Source organism: Bombina bombina, chromosome 7 (assembly GCF_027579735.1).
Source record: "Bombina bombina isolate aBomBom1 chromosome 7, aBomBom1.pri, whole genome shotgun sequence".
Lineage (NCBI taxonomy): Eukaryota > Metazoa > Chordata > Amphibia > Anura > Bombinatoridae > Bombina > Bombina bombina.
The window spans coordinates 349,840,693-349,853,698 of record NC_069505.1 but is presented as its reverse complement, the minus strand read 5'-3'; the positions used below and the strand labels follow the sequence as shown (position 1 = coordinate 349,853,698).

General features: G+C 37.9%; 1 protein-coding gene across 1 annotated transcript in view; it reads right to left on the bottom strand.

Annotated features, from left to right (window-relative positions):
* The window catches only part of STAB1 (stabilin 1), a 1,127,460-nt gene that overhangs the window by 282,468 nt on the left and 831,986 nt on the right, over nt 1-13,006 (bottom strand). The window contains exons 45-47 of the mRNA XM_053721023.1: nt 6,743-6,862; nt 698-745; nt 527-610 (exon numbers count right to left, since the gene is read on the bottom strand). Of these exons, the coding sequence (XP_053576998.1) occupies nt 527-610; nt 698-745; nt 6,743-6,862 (252 nt within the window). The remainder of the gene's footprint in view (nt 1-526; nt 611-697; nt 746-6,742; nt 6,863-13,006) is intronic.

The window sequence follows — 13,006 nt, the reverse complement described above, 5'->3', positions numbered from 1 at the left end:
GTTAGGAGCCTCTAACGCTGGTTTTGACGGCTACCGCCCAACTCTAAATCTAGGCCTTTGATTCTTAACTTTTGTATTGCGGCAACGTTCAATCCACCCCCCTTGTTGTTCCTGCTTTTTTTTTTTTTACTTACGAACATGCCAGTAGGCCATAAATGTGATTGGATAGCAGAGATAACATCATAAAAAATAAAAAAACAGACTGGTGGGGCTGCCAGAGAACACATTACAATTGGACCAGTTTGCTTTAGTTTACATAAATAAATGGTATATTTGAAATGTTTGATGAATTAAACACCTACTTATTTTTATAGTTGCATCGATTGACGATATTCAGTCTATTTGAATTTACCATCACTATAATTCATATAAAATAAATAAAATAAAATATTTTCATGCAACTTTTTACTAATGCATAACAGAAAATGATTGAGTTAGTCACACTAATATTGAACCTTTAAAAAAGTAAAATATTTATTAGAATCGACAAATTAGGTTCTGACAAGAATAGAAGTCAAATGATTACCATGCTGCTGTTATAAATCACTTCGTGCTCTGGTATGAAAACTGTATAAGGTCCATTTCCTTGTAAATCTTTGATCACCTCACTCTTAAAATAAAGTAGAATTACGTAAGATTATACATTTAAGATTTATAATATATTTAAGTAATAAACAGAATACACATTTTTACTGACCTGAAGCATTTGATAAAAGAAAGTTGTTTGTTGGTTATAACGGAGTTCCTAGGAAATAACAAAATGAGACAGGTTAACAATCTAATTTGTAAATCAGAAATGAAAGAAATTTGCAATTTATCTTACAATAAAAATATTAATAGATATAATTTCTGATGTTTAAGGCAATGTTATTGTAATTTATTTGACTTTTTTTGCAGAGTAAACATGAGAGAGGGGAGACTATGGGGTCAATTTATTAATGTGCGAATGGACATTAAACGATGTAGGGTATCATGTCCGCTGCACATCGATAAATGCTGACAGCATACACTGTCGGCATTTATCATCGCACCAGCAGTTCTTGAGAACTGCTGGTGCAATGCCGCCCCCTGCAGATTCGCGGCCAATCGGCCACTAGCAGGGGTTGTCAATCAACCCGATCGTATTTGATTGGGTTGATTTCTGTCCACCCCCTCAGAGCAGGCACACAAGTTATGGTGCAGCGGTCTTAGCTCCATACGGAGCTTAATAAATATGCCCTTAAGGGCGAGATTATCTTAGAGGTCTTGTCAGTACTGTAAGTTTCTCAAACAATTTAAGAAAATCAAATGTTAGTTTTAGAGTTATCTATCTGGCTATGCAGGGTTCTGGATGTGAAAGGGAGACACATACATCACAATATAATGTTCAAAAATCAAAATTTTTGCGTAATTTCTCTACATGCTGACAAGATTTTCATAATTGGACCCCTAGGAGTTTAATGATCTAAACCTCACAAGATCAGGTGTGGTTTTTCACACCGAACCTCGTAGGGGCTGCCGTGGTGGAATTATCTTTAAAAAAAGGGCAGTCCCTGCGAGTGGCGAGCTGTCTCCTACTGAAATTAATGAAGCTCGATGAAAGGGAAACGTCACTGTGTAGGGCGAAGTTTGCAGTGAGCAAGGAGTGATCTTTAAAAAATTAAATCCTGCAGCTAATAATTCAAAATTAAAATCACCTATAATTTTGTATGCATATATTTTTCTATTAGGGTAGTAAGCATTTTGAGTATTTTGATAAAAGCTTGCCACCTTTCTATTTTCAAGAAAAAAAGTGAGAACCATATGGAGGAAAATGTTTAGATAATTACGTCCATGGAACACCCAGGTTTAGCCCATTTTACTATAAAACAACAATTATGCTTTGTACATTTTTATGTTTTTTAAACATCTAGTGTACTTAAATTACGATTTACTCGTTGCATATTAAATACAATTTATTCCTGTGTAATTTACATACAAATTTTACATTTTTGCTAAATTAAAATACATTACAATTTTTGATGCACCTTAATAATATATTTTTTCCTCCATATTTTTGTGTCAATAGTTCGATAATTCATTTTGTGGGATTTTTTAATTATTAATTTAATTTAGCACTTTTATAATGTATGCATCTCCTTCCCATACGAAAATGCAGTATATAAGCCCCATAGTGAAACACCCTGTTTTCAGGTTAAAAAGTGGCTTTAGAGGCGTGTCTCTGGGCAGCACCTTGAATGGAAGCAATATCGGTAGCTGCGTGAGAAATGCAGATAATTTGCCAACTATCAGCAGTTTATGAAGCCATCTGTATTTTTAACTAAGGTCTCTGAACTTCACAGAGTGTACTGAATCTATAGACACCAGATTGAGCTGAAATTTGCACCAGATTGCCGATCCGGAGCGTTGAGGCCTGTGGCAACTCTCATAAGGAGCAGTCCTCAACACCCCCCCCCCGTAAATCTCTGAACGGGTATGAGCAGCTTATACGCTGTTTTTTTTGTTTTGACACTGCTAACTTCTATTCACCAGACATAGCACACGCGGAGATGCAGATCCTTCAAGAGCTGGAGAAGTTATTACTATATCATCTTACCCTAATTGATGAAAGCCTTGGTGAATCTATTCATGCTGTCACCCTCGAGGCCCCATGCGCCATATCTATTATTGCGACAAAGCATAGTGATACTGAGGTGACAACTGCTAGTTTACCTCCAAACCGCTTACCGCAAGGGCAAGGGCCATCATTAAAATTAAGCTACCCAATTTTAAATCCAATTGCAGAAACTGAGACGGAGACAATCCTTTATGCCACTCCTGCAGCCGCTACAGCCTTGGCGGGTCGTAACAGCAAAGGCCTTTCCACTAACTTACCATCAGGTAAAGGGGAACAACCCTCAGACGTTCACACTCAGCAGGACTCCAAGCGCTTCACAGTAGGAGAGAAGGTCCCGACTCCTGCAAGACCGTGGGGGAGATACGTCAGCTTCCAACTAGCGATCATGAATGCCACTAACTCTGCAGATCCTCACTCTCACGCTATTGAGAGCGGCGTCGGCAGCAACACTAAGTTACTAGGAACAGCGACTGGCTTATTTTCTGGAGACTGCTGCCCTACTTCTCAACCCTGCCGTAGACTGGCAGGTCTGTACCGGTCGCAGCTGTTATGGATGCGGATCCCACCGATGCCCTGCTGGGATCCTGGGGGGGGTGTGCCTGCCCCTCTCTTTGGAATGCTGCATCTCTTCACTTGGAACCTCTGTTGCGGTTAACGCAGGTAGCTTACATCCTGTACAAACACTGTTATACGTGAAAAGTCATACACAGTAAGGGCACAGATCTGCAACTTAAGTTCAATTTTTCAGTGGACATCTGTCTTTATTTATGTTGCTGACACTGTACCCAGAATGGCTGGTGCACATACCGGGAGACCTCACCCATTAAAACTTCCACAGTTCTTACTCTCCCCATACTCACTGAGCTAATTGCTTTTGCTGGCTTGCTGCGGGTTTATTGGTACTTCTCTAGGGAGTTGCCCATATATTTACCGGTAAGACACTTTTCATGCTACTAATAACTTGGTCATAAGGGTAAACTACCACAGCTGGCCCCTTCTCTTCTGACGGACTCCCTACTTCTCCTGGACTTTGGGCTGGACTTGTAAACCTTTGCATATTCCTTATGATTTTTTGTTTGGTTGCACACACCTGTTTTAGGAATGTAAAAGGGGTTAATATAATATTACATGCTCCTTTGGGTATCTGTCTATTACCCTTAACGGCAGATGCTGAATATAAAATGGGGATTGTCAGTCTGCAAAATTCACCTCTATAGCGTTTGTTACTCTTTTGTCCTCAGTGGATTTCACCCATTATGGCAGACATTCTTATGACATTATCATTATATAGTGGGCATTTATAATGCTTTGATCTTACTACCCCACATGAGTCCCCCAATAATTGTAATCTCATATGGTTTTGTAGTTGCTAATAAGCTACATAGTAATCTTCTCCCCATATATCAGACTGACCGACCTTACTCTCATATTGCTGTAACTTAGTGCATATTATATGGCAGTAATGCAACCATGATTGTCTAAGATAAGTAGGGTACGTCAGGGACAGAAGCAGTTTTAATTACTTACTATTCATAGTGATTGTTTGATGCAAATGCATAGTATATTAAGCATGTATTAATATGTACTGTGTTATGAACTTTCATACATAGCCCTTTCTTGTCTAGTAGTATTCCTCCTACAGTTATCAATTATAACTTCAGCTATGCCCTGAGTGATGTTTCAGCTAATTAGTTTCAAAGTTATCTAACATCTTTGAGTGTAGCAATTGTTAGGTGTTACAGTAAAAACAGAAAATAAGGTGTGTTTTTCATTAGAGACTCAAAAGTGGTCTCCTTTGTTGGTATCAACCTCCACTATCTTGTTTTATTTAGTGCGGAGGTCCAAGAGTGGCCTCATTGTTCATTTTGGAGGTGATTAGAGTACTAGGCATAATAATTGCTTATCATGTTCTTTTCTTTTTCTCTTTTATTTAGGAATGCATATTGTCAATTATAATGTTATGTCACATGCTGTCTGTATTCCAATAATGCTAACATGTTACATTATTCTGTATTGTATGTATGCCTTATATCTAACCTTAAATAAAAAAAAAAAAAAAAAAAAAAAAAAGTGGCTTTAGAGAATTCAACCAGGGAAATAGGACTAGGCGAGCATTCTTAAAGGGACACTAAACCCACATTTTTTTCTTCTTCCATGATTCAGATAGAGCATGCAATTTTAAGCAACTTTCTAATTTATACCTATTATCAAATTTTCTTCGTTCTCTTGGTATCTTTATTTTAAAAAGCAGGAATGTAAGCTTATGAGACGGCCCATTTTTGGTTAAGGACCTGTATAGTGCTTGCTGATTGGTGGCTAATCAAGGTGCTGAACCACAAATGGGCCCGCTTCTCAGCTTACATTCCTGCTTTTTCAAATAAAGATACCAAGAGAACGAAGAAAATTTGATAATAGGAGTAAATTGGAAAGTTGCATGCTCTATCTGAACCGTGAAAGAAAAAAATTGGGCTTAGTATCCATTTAAAAAAATCTTGCCAGCCCAAAGATCTTTAGATAATCGGGTCTTAAATGTCGAGTATCAGTGGTTCTAGGCTGCAAAGTATCTTTATGCATTACTGTAGTATCCCCAATCATTTCTATAGAACCATGTTCAAAGGAAAACTGAGTTACCGACTCATTTAGTTTAGTGTCAAACAAAAGAATTAAAAAAAAAATTAAGGAGAGTGAGACAGCACAAAGTGAAATGACTGGAGAATCCATCCCCTCTAAATCCTATTGGTTTGTTCCACTTCCATGCACTCAAACTGCTCCTTTGTCTCCCCTCTAATTGAAATCAACTTTTCTGCAAAATAAAGTGCAAGTTAAAGGGACATGAAACCCAAGATATTTCTTTTATGATTCAAATAGAGAATACAATTTTAAACAACAATGCAATTTACTTCTATTGTCTAATTTGCTTCATTCTTTAGGTATCATTTTTTTCAACTAATAGCAATGCACATGGGTGAGCCAAGGTACAAGGTATCTATGTGCAGCCACCAATCAGCAACTACTGAGCGTATTTAGATATGCTTTTCAATAAAGGATGTCAAGAGAATGAAGCAAAATAGATAATAGAAGAAAAATTGGAAAGTTCCTTTAAATTGCATGCTCTTTCTAAATCATAAAGGATAAAAAAAATTGGGTTTCATGTCCATTAACACAAGCTGTAAAATGTAAGGAACATTTAGGCGGTTTGAATCTTTATGTCAGTAATGTGATATAGTCTAGGGGGACGATTTATTAAGCAGCGGATGCTGCTTATTCCGTGCGAACCTTCCGGCTCGCCGGAAACAGAAGTTAAGAAGCAGCGGTCTGAGGTGGCGGACTGCAGTCATCTCGATCAAATACGATTGGGATGATTGACCCCCCCTGCTAGTGGCCGATTGGCCGGGAATGTGTAGGGGGTGGAATTGCACAAGCATTTAATCAGAAATGCTTGTGCAATGATAAATGCCGATAGCGTATGCTGTCTGCATTTAGCGATGCCGGGCGGACATGATTCGCTACAGCGAATCATGTCCATCCGGTATTTGATAAATTGGCCCCTAGGAATGTTTCAGTTGTGAGTTGGAGTTAGCTAAAGGGTTCTTTCATTTCTATTGACGTATCATTGAACAAACAATGCAGTAAATGCAAATTATAGGTGATTGGTTTTCTTGTATTTGAGGTACTGTAGATCTGAGGCTGATGTGAAATAGACAGAGCAAAACATAAAATAGGTTTTTATTCATCATTGGTGAACCAATATTAGGAGCATAAAACTTTAAATAGCGTTCTGATTTACTTCTGTTATCAAACATGTCATATTCTTTGTTGAAGGAGCAGCACTGCACTACTGGAAGCTAACTGAGCACATCAGCTGAGCCAATGACAAGAGGCATACATGGGCAGCCACCAATTAGCAACTAGCTCCCAGTGGTGCTTTGCTGCTTCTGAGCCAACCAGGTATCTTTTTCAACAAAGGATACCAATAGAATAAAGCAAATGAGATAATTCATATAAATTGGTTGTTTAAAATTGAATGTTCTGTCTGAAACAAAAACGTTTAATTTTGACTTTACTGTCCCTTTAATCCTTTTTTGTGTCTGTACAAAACACATTTCAGTGTGCAATTCTATTAAAGGAATTTGCATTACAAAATACCTGAACTATGTTTCCTGTGCATTTTCGTCCGTCGCCAACATAGTCTGATTTACATTTGCATGTAAACTCCCCCGGCCCTTCATAACTGCATGAAGCAAATGGGCTACATTCTGCTTTGTTCTGTGGGGAAAACACACACAAATGGTAATGAGGAAACAGGCACCAACAAACAACGTCACATAGGGTGCAATTATCTGATCAAGTAATTGGTAATGATTAATATTAAAGGGACATAATACTCATATGCTAAATGACTTGAAACTGGTGCAGTATAACTGTAAAAAGCTGACAGGAAAATATCACCTGAGCATCTCTATGTAAAAAAGGAAGATATTTTACCTCACAATCTCCTCAGCTCAGCAGAGTAAGTTCTGTGTAAAAAGTTATAATTCAGCTGCTGCCCAGCTGCAGGTCAAAAAAAATAAAAAATGAAGAAATGAACAGCAGCCAATCAGCATCAGCAGTGCTGAGGTCATGAACTCTTTTACTGTGATCTCATGAGATTTCACTTAACTCTCATGAGATTTCATAGTAAACTTCCTTAAACTGAATAGGGAAATAACATGACAGTGCACGAGGCTCAATCACTTAGCTGTCCCGGGACAGACATACTGATTTGCTGCTTAGAAGTCCATTACAATGGGATGTGGCTACCCAGGAACTTTTGAGGTAAAATATCTTTCTTTTTTACATAGAGATGTTCAGGTGATATTTTCTAGTCAGCTTTTTACAGCTATGCTGCATCACTTTCAAGTGTTTCAACATTTGGGTGTCATGGCCCTTTAAAGGGATACTAAACCCAAATTCTTTCTTTCATGATTCAGATAGAGTATGCACTTTTAAGCAACTTTCTCATTTACTCCTATTATCAATTTTTCCTTCATTCTCTTGGTATCTTTATTTGAAAAAGCAGGAATGTAAAGTTTAGGAGCCGGCCCATCTTTGGTTCAGCACCTGGGTAGTGCTTAATGTAGTCACCAATCAGCAACTCTACCCAGGGTAATGAACCAAAAATGGGCCGGCTCCTAAGCTTCTGTTCCTGCTTTTTCAAATAAAGATACCAAGAGAACGAAGAAAAAATGATAATAGGAGTAAATTAGAAAGTTGTTTAAAAGTGCATACTCTATCTGAAACATAAAAGAAAAACTTTGGGTTTCATATCCCTTAAAGTTAAAATTGAAAAAGCACTGTGACAGTTCTTGAACGCTCTGTATCTTGCTAGGTATATTGTACTTGCTGGTAGATAAGAAATAAAGATACCAAGAGAACAAAGAAACATGTATACTAGGAGTAAATTAGAAAGTTGCTTAAAATTGCATGCTTTATCTGAATCATTAAAGGAAAATTTGGGTTTGATATTCCTTTAAGTTAAATCAGCCAATAGAAATATCTTTCATTCTATTAGCTGATTTGAATTTGAACATGCATATCAGCCAATAGGAATGCAAGGGTGCTCCTGTAGAAAAGGGGTACATCGCATTCAAAATTCAGTGTTTGGCTGGTGACCGCATGAAGAGGACCTCTCTGTTAAAGATGTGAAGATGGATGAAGACCTCCGCCACTGCCGGGATGAAGATAAGAAGATGGATCACAGCCGGGATGAAGATGGAGAGCGCCGTCTAGATTAATTTTTGTTGAGTACCATCTTGGGGTGATAGCTTGTTTTTTTGGGTGGGTTTTTTGTTTAAGATTATGGATTTTTTTTTTTCTCTGGGCAGCAAAAGAGCTAAATGCCCTTTTAAGTGCACTTTCTAGAGTAGGTTTTCTTTAGTTTTTTTTTTTGGGGGGGGGGTGTTAATATTAGAAGGTGTAAGGTTTTTTTTTGTCACAAAAAGAACTGGTTCACTTTTGGTCAATGCTCTACAAATGGCCCCTTTAAGGTCTATTTGTAGTTTAGTTTTAGAATAGTTTTTTCCCCCGTAATTTGTTTGTTATTTTTTGTAATGTTAGGGTTTTTTTGTAATGGTAAGTTTTAAAAAAAAAACAGTAATGGTAAATTGTTTTTGTTTTTTTAAGAGTAATGGTAGTTTTTTTTTGTTTTTTTTAAATGTAAAGTTAGATTATTATTACCTTCTCAGGTAAGTTTTTCTTTTTTCAAAGCTAGGAAGGTTTTATTTGGTAAAGGTAGGGTTAGTCTATTTTGGGTTAACTTAGGGGGTGTTAGGTTAGGGGGTTTAGATGTAAGTGGATTATTTTGTGTTGGGGGGACTTGCGGTTTAGGGGTTAATAGTTCAGTGGGTTACTTGCGTTGGGGGGCTGGTGGTTTAGGAGTTAATAGTGTAGTGGGGACTTTGCGGTGGGGGGATGGCAGTTTAAGGGTTAATAGTGTAGTGGGGACTTTACGGTGGGCTATATGGCAGTTAGGTTTTCTTTTTCACTTTTTTTTCTCCATTGACTTATAGGGGGAATAGGTTATCGGGCGAGCAATATTGTAATTTCGGCTTTTGCGCACGTCAGGTTAGTGCTGGAGCAATAACTTTTTACTTTAATTTTAGCCCTTAATTTTAAAAAGGCCAATTTCAGCAGGCTAAGGGCATCTTTTTAAAACCATTGACTGGGAAGAAATTTTCTCCAGAATGAAAAAGAGAAGTGGAAAATATTTAAAGCAACGTTAAAAAAAGTTATTGCTCAACATATGCTATCAGGAAATAAAATATAAAATAAATAAATTAAAAACAAAAACAATTGTTTAGTAAATGGGTCAGCCATGAAATAAAACAAAAAAAGAAAATGGTAGAAAAATCAGTGGAATCTTATATAAAATGAAAAGATGGCAACAGAACCTGCAAAAGTGCAGTTAAGTGGGCTAGGGTAGAACAATTAAGAACAGAAAGCAAAACAAATTCGAAAAGACTTTTTAAGCACATACATGCGAAAAGTAAGAACGAAATGTTGTCCTACTGAAAATTGAAAAGGGGAATTTATTTACTGAGGATTAGGTGAAGCTAGGAAGCTTAGGAAGGACCATGACTGTAAATTTGCAGATCAATGTTTCAAAACACTTAAAAAGATTATGTAATTTGGCTGAAAACATGGAGGACCAGATTATGAGTGGCGCGTTTTTAGTTACGCACAAGCCAAAAGGGGTTTATTGCGGGTGTTTCTGTGCATTGGATTTAGCGCTTGTATTACAAGTTGAATCTAGATGCAAACACGTGAGCGAAATTGATATTACCACTTCATCCAAGCTCTGGTTAACTGTTTGGAACAGCCAATAGAATGTGAGCTCAATCCTATTGGCTGATTGGATCAGCTAATAGGATTTTTTCTACCTTAATTCCGATTGGCTGATAGAATTCTATCAGCCAATCGGAATTGAAGGGACGCCATCTTGGATGACGTCACTTAAAGGTACCGTCATTTAGTCGTCGGATGAAGACAGAAGAGGATGCTCGGCGTCGGATGTCTTGAAGATGGACCCGCTCCGCTCCAGATGGATGAAGATAGAAGATGCCGTCTGGATGACCACTTCTGCCCGGTTGGGTGAAGACGTCTCAAGGTAGGGTGATCTTCAAGGGGTTAGTGTTAGGTTTTATTAAGGGGGGATTGGGTGGGTTTTAGAGTAGGGTTGGGTGTGTGGGTGGTGGGTTTTAATGTTGGGGGGGTATTGTATTTTTTTTACAGGTAAAAGAGCTGATTACTTTGGGGCAATGCCCCGCAAAAAGCCCTTTTAAGGGCTATTTGTAATTTAGTATAGGGTAGGGATTTTTATTATTTTGGGGGTCTTTTTTATTTTATTAGGGGGATTAGATTAGGTGTAATTAGTTTAAAAAAAACTTGTAATTATTTTATTATTTTCTGTAATTTAGTGTTTTGGTTTTTTTGTACTTTAGTTTATTTTATTTAATTGTAATTAATTTAATTTAATGTAGGGAATTTATTTAATTATAGTGTAGTGTTAGGTGCAATTGTAACTTAGGTTAGGTTTTATTTTACAGGTAAATTTGCCTTTGTTTTAACTAAGTAGCTATTAAATAGTTAATAACTATTTAATAACTATTCTACCTAGTTAAAATAAATACAAAGTTGCCTGTAAAATAAAAATAAACCCTGAGATAGCTACAATGTAACTATTAGTTGTATTGTAGCTATCTTAGGGTTTATTTTATAGGTAAGTATTTAGTTTTCAATAGGAATAATTTAGTTAATTATAGTAATTTTATTTAGATGCATTTAAATTATATTTAGGTTAGGGGGTGTTAGAGTTAGGGTTAGACTTAGGTTTAGCGGTTAATACATTTAATATACAGGGAGTGCAGAATTATTAGGCAAATGAGTATTTTGACCACATCATCCTCTTTATGCATGTTGTCTTACTCCAAGCTGTATAGGCTCGAAAGCCTACTACCAATTAAGCATATTAGGTGATGTGCATCTCTGTAATGAGAAGGGGTGTGGTCTAATGACATCAACACCCTATATCAGGTGTGCATAATTATTAGGCAACTTCCTTTCCTTTGGCAAAATGGGTCAAAAGAAGGACTTGACAGGCTCAGAAAAGTCAAAAATAGTGAGATATCTTGCAGAGGGATGCAGCACTCTTAAAATTGCAAAGCTTCTGAAGCGTGATCATCGAACAATCAAGCGTTTCATTCAAAATAGTCAACAGGGTCGCAAGAAGCGTGTGGAAAAACCAAGGCGCAAAATAACTGCCCATGAACTGAGAAAAGTCAAGCGTGCAGCTGCCAAGATGCCACTTGCCATCAGTTTGGCCATATTTCAGAGCTGCAACATCACTGGAGTGCCCAAAAGCACAAGGTGTGCAATACTCAGAGACATGGCCAAGGTAAGAAAGGCTGAAAGACGACCACCACTGAACAAGACACACAAGCTGAAACGTCAAGACTGGGCCAAGAAATATCTCAAGACTGATTTTTCTAAGGTTTTATGGACTGATGAAATGAGAGTGAGTCTTGATGGGCCAGATGGATGGGCCCGTGGCTGGATTGGTAAAGGGCAGAGAGCTCCAGTCCGACTCAGACGCCAGCAAGGTGGAGGTGGAGTACTGGTTTGGGCTGGTATCATCAAAGATGAGCTTGTGGGGCCTTTTCGGGTTGAGGATGGAGTCAAGCTCAACTCCCAGTCCTACTGCCAGTTTCTGGAAGACACCTTCTTCAAGCAGTGGTACAGGAAGAAGTCTGCATCCTTCAAGAAAAACATGATTTTTCAGGACAATGCTCCATCACACGCGTCCAAGTACTCCACAGCGTGGCTGGCAAGAAAGGGTATAAAAGAAGAAAATCTAATGACATGGCCTCCTTGTTCACCTGATCTGAACCCCATTGAGAACCTGTGGTCCATCATCAAATGTGAGATTTACAAGGAGGGAAAACAGTACACCTCTCTGAACAGTGTATGGGAGGCTGTGGTTGCTGCTGCACGCAATGTTGATGGTGAACATATCAAAACACTGACAGAATCCATGGATGGCAGGCTTTTGAGTGTCCTTGCAAAGAAAGGTGGCTATATTGGTCACTGATTTGTTTTTGTTTTGTTTTTGAATGTCAGAAATGTATATTTGTGAATGTTGAGATGTTATATTGGTTTCACTGGTAAAAATAAATAATTGAAATGGGTATATATTTGTTTTTTGTTAAGTTGCCTAATAATTATGCACAGTAATAGTCACCTGCACACACAGATATCCCCCTAAAATAGCTAAAACTAAAAACAAACTAAAAACTACTTCCAAAAATATTCAGCTTTGATATTAATGAGTTTTTTGGGTTCATTGAGAACATGGTTGTTGTTCAATAATAAAATTAATCCTCAAAAATACAACTTGCCTAATAATTCTGCACTCCCTGTAGTGGCGGCAACGTTGGGGGTGGCAGATTAGGGGTTAATAAATTTAGGTAGGTGTCGGCGATGTTAGGGACGGCAGATTAGGGGTTAATAATATTTAAGTAGTGTTTACGAGGCGGGAGTGTGGCAGTTTAGGGGTTAATATATTTATTAAAGTGGCGGCGATGTCCGGTTCGGCAGATTAGGGGTTAAAATTTTAATTTTAGTTTTTGCGATGTGGGGGGGGAGGGGGCCTCGGTTTAGGGGTTAATAGGTAGTTTATGGGTGTTAGTGTACTTTTTAGCACTTTAGTTAAGAGTTTTATACTACGGCGTTAGCCCATAAAACTCTTAACTACTGACTTTCAAATGCGGTTCCAGGCTTGACAGGAGAGGCTGTACCGCTCACTTTTAGGACGACTCATAATACTGGCGTTAGGAAAATCCCATTAAAAATATAGGATACGCAATTGACGTAAGT